This window comes from Phalaenopsis equestris, unplaced genomic scaffold (assembly GCF_001263595.1).
Source record: "Phalaenopsis equestris unplaced genomic scaffold, ASM126359v1 Scaffold000055, whole genome shotgun sequence".
Classification (NCBI taxonomy): Eukaryota; Viridiplantae; Streptophyta; class Magnoliopsida; order Asparagales; family Orchidaceae; genus Phalaenopsis; species Phalaenopsis equestris.
In genome coordinates, this window is record NW_018164497.1 from 793,673 (window position 1) to 798,188 (window position 4,516).

Here is a 4,516-nt window from a genome sequence, read left to right on the forward strand (position 1 = left end):
TTTCTTTATAAATTAAGTTTAAATGATAAGAAATTAAGTTTTGGATGGAATTTGTAGAGAGTATTGATCTTTAATGTTGGAAAAAGTTGTGATGAATTAAATTCATGCACTTCACTTACTTCTTGATTTGGCCAATCTGGATGTTAAAATTTATTGTGAGAACATGTAAGAACCGGGCTAGTATCATCTCAGTCAATAATTGAAAATAATCAAATGAGGATGTATGAATGAGAATGTAGTTCATATGATTGAGTGCAAATAAATAGGGAAATATTCATTGATGGGTGTAGAGTTAGAGGACTTTAAAGTGATAGGTTAAAGCCCCCCATTTGGTTTATTGTTTTAGGTTCTAATACAAGAATGTTAGCCTATAGGTGGAGGGAATCAAGGGAACTCTAGAGTGAGAGCTAGTATCTTCCCTGCCTAGCCGGTCTTCAGAACTATTCAAACTTTGAATTAGCCAATGTTCTTCACAACATCTCTAGCAAGCGTAAAGAATATTTTTGCTTCTATTTTGCACAATACAATTTGCATACTTCAACAACAGAATTCCTATACTTATTACTGATTCATGATAAGAAGAAAGATATTTTCATATTAAGTACTTTTCTTTACAAAAACTTTAGTTATCTTTTTAAGTTGTTACTGTTTTGTTAAAATATAAAAAAAATCAAAAATATTTAAATTTTAAATTCCTGCAAAAATCATTTTTAGTTTAAGTAATTATCTTTTTAAAAATAAAAAAAAGCTTTCTAAAAAGTGCATATTGCATAATCTTCCCTATGGGTTTGATATTCAGGTCTTAATCAAAAAGTCTTATATTACTTGATAACGATATATATACTTGCATAGTATCCCAATATAAACATATATAAATTAAAAAGTTAAATTCTTATTTTTCTTCAAGATCAAATTTTTGGTTTTGTTGTAAAATAAGGAAATATAAGTAAAATATAATCTAAATTATTGTTGTACTTTGCATAATAGAAGTATCAAGGGGGATCAGATTTGCATGATTATTTTCCCATTGTTGGTTTCCACCCCAAGTAGTATGATACTAATTAAAATAAGGATGGTTCTTCCAACCTAGGTTATAAAATTTGGAATATGGGTTGTTTATGGTATTTAAAGTTTCATATGATAAGTTAGAATCAATCATATGCCTAAACTGAATTTCAATATCTATGTTTAGACTTAGCTTGATTAAAACTTTCAAAAATCATATTTGTCTTGATTAAAACTATTAAAAATTATGTTTGGCTTGTACTCAATTTATTTATATTAATTGAATGAATATTTTAAATTATTAAAAAACTAAAATTTTAAATAAATACTTACTTTTCGTACTAAGTTATTAACAAATGATTTCGTAAATTTAAATAAATAATCATTTCAGTAAATTTTGCATTATTATCTTATCAATATACACTTATTACATAAGATAACATATAAATTACAATTAATTTATTTTATTATCATATAATTAAATTAAGTATTAACTTGTTATTTTAATAAAATAAAGAAAAAAAAATTGTAATAAATTATAAAATAAACTAATATTAAAATGTAATATGTTTTTATAAAATATATAAAAAAATAAATTTTAATTAATAAAATTTTATTTAAATAATAACATATATAGTATAGACTAGCAACGAACATATCGCAGATCATTTAAAAAGTTATTCATTCAATAATAAACTTGTCTGTTTCTGGATATTATTTACTAATGTATACAAGCATATTCAAGTATTAACTAAATCGAGTTCGAGTTATCCATCAAGATTACCTTCTTTTATTTATTATTAAATTTTTTTATCTGAAAATTTACCAGAATAGTTTGGGTCATATTTATTCATGACAAATTGTTAAATTTATCCAAATATCATGCATTTCTCGGTAGCCATTAAAAAGCAACGAAATGTGGCATCAAAGTAAAACAGATGAAAACCACATTATATTATTTCCACGAAGCACAATTTCTACAGTTGTGAAATCCTACATATAACCCGCAGAAAACAGGCAGAAGATAAAGAGGGGATGCGAGATCAGAGCAGCAGTTTTCAGTCCAACGCCCAAAAATTCTCCCTGCGAACCGCCGCCTCCTCTTCAGGTGTGAAGTCATTCTTGATGTTAAGTGTCCTGCGGATTTCTTCCGGAGTCTTGTCATTTATCATATCGGCAACAGTTTTGCAGGTCAAATCCAGCAGCCCAGTGATGTTGAGATAGTTAGCAGCCTGTGTGCGCCACAGAAGCCGTAGTATATTAGCAAAATAAGAAAGGAAAATCAATCATTGCATGGCCATTTACTATTCCAGCAGAGTACATATATTTACCGTGGTACTTACTAGTGCACCTAGAATTTGAATGGGAAAATATTCCATGAAGTGACCCATCTGGAAAGCAGACAAATGGGCCAATCAATGGGATGGTAATGACCAAACTCCAACCAGACCGGAAACCTTGTCTAATTTTGAACGAACCCGAAAGGCCAAATCAATTTGGCAAAAAGATGGACGGATTTCTATACTTTATTTACTTGACGTACCTAGCCAACCAATGTGGTTATAAAGTGGGAATAGAATCAATGCCAATCCAACCTATTTATCATCCAACGGTAACTAGACTCTTTTTTCTTATATGTATAAATAAAAACAAATAAAAATTGGGAAAATAAAACTAGCCGTATACCCTCATGTCTCAAATATAGCAATCCAGCCCATTTTATTTTAGTTAACTTATGTAGCCAATTTGAAAATTTAAATTTCATTGGAATTAAAATTTTTAAGTTAAAAGACAATACTAAGTAAAATAATTCAAGAATAGTGGACTGGCCGGTGTCGCCAACCGGTCGGTTTTGAGTCTCATTTTGTTGAACATTGTTTTGAATAGGATGTTCACCAAATTTTTAGTTTTGACTGGGATGTTACCCACCCGGTAGGTTTCTATAAGCTTCATGACAAAGATTGCTTCGTTGTATGGGTTTTCTTTTGACGGGAGATCTGCATCAATCAGAATAATTGAGGGTGAGTATGAGTATAAGAGGCGATGGAACATACCTCCTCCGATCAATCTCTCTTTAGATGATGGATCCATCATGGATCATGTTTTCCATGATGGCTCGTTCGTGGGCTCCTCCAATACAGCCTTCCCTTGTCGTTGTGTGGGTCCTCTGACAACGACGAAGATTGTTTCAGTTTTCTGGCCTTGATTAGCTCCTCCACTAAATTTCTACGATGGTGACACTCCTCCATGTCGTGCCCATGATCCCAGTGGTAAGCAAAATATTTGTTCAGATTCCAAAGAATTGGTGCGGTTTTCAATGAAAGGGGCTTCTTGAAATAGTTTTTATTTTGAATGGTCTGAGTAGCTCAACCATTGACACATTCAAGGGTGTCGAGTCCTGCATTTCCAGATATACATGCGATCGTCCATGATACTAGAATGACCGTTAGTTAGAATGGTACCTCTGACCCTTATTGCCTCGATAACTCTCTCGGTTATCCCATGACCGAGGATTATCGCCCCACCGACGTCATGGACTTGATTGCCCTTAGGCATTTTCCCATTGTCTCTGATACACCTAAAATATATAGTATTTTTAGACACATTTTTATACCTATTTTTGAGATATTACGCTTTAATGGAAGGTATTTTTGTGTTTTTCTTACAGATACATGTAAAAAGGGTAAAAAATGCTTAAAGGAGTGAAAAAGGATCAAATTTGGAGCAAAAATGTGAAAAATGTGCAAATGAGTTTTGGCGCCTAAGCGCCAAATCCAGCGCTTAAGCGCCAGTTAAACAGAGAAGGCCACGCCTAAGCGCCAAAGGTCCAACGCTTAAGCACCAGTGGTAGTTATTGTGCGAGTAAATTCAGTTTCTGCGAATTTTGAAGAGTTTTTGAGGCACCCATTGGCTTAATAGGTGGTTATAACCACCATGGATGAAAATTATCACGAAATGATGCATCTCTTTGGGAAATACCTTTGGGAAATGCATCTCTTTGGGAAATACATCAAATTGGGACAAATTTTGAAGAGTTTCCAAGGTACCTCTTGCAAAACGATAAAAGAAAGAAGAGAGGGCTTTGAAAAGAGTCCTGAAAATACTTGGAAAGTTTTGAAAGTTCATCATTTGGGGAGTTAGTAGGAGAGATTTTCAGGCACCACTTTTACTTTTATTTTATCCTTTTATTTAGTTTATTTTGAGTGATTGTAAAGAGAAGAGATTCAAAGGAACTTCAACAGTTTGGTGGAGAACTTGAAATAAGTTTTTATCTTTTTGTTTTGAGACTACTTTTGATTTTAATTGAAACTTGTTATTTGTTTGACAATGATTTCTACTTTTAAACTAAAGTGTGGTTTTATTTTCTCCATGGATTCTGAGTAGTTTTCTTTATTTTTCTTCTTAAAATGATAAGTAATTAAGTTTTGAATGGAAATTGTGGAGAGTATTGATCTTTAATGTTGGAAGAAGTTGTGATGATTTAAATCCATGCACTTCATTTACTTCTTGA

The 4,516-nt window shown here is 31.9% G+C and overlaps 1 protein-coding gene across 1 annotated transcript in view; it reads right to left on the bottom strand.

Annotated features, from left to right (window-relative positions):
* Positions 1-2,063: 2,063 nt before the first annotated feature.
* Positions 2,064-4,516, bottom strand: part of LOC110019405 (SKP1-like protein 1A) — a 17,301-nt gene continuing 14,848 nt past the window's right edge. The window contains exon 3 of the mRNA XM_020717042.1: positions 2,064-2,237. Coding sequence (XP_020572701.1) covers positions 2,064-2,237 — 174 coding nt within the window. The remainder of the gene's footprint in view (positions 2,238-4,516) is intronic.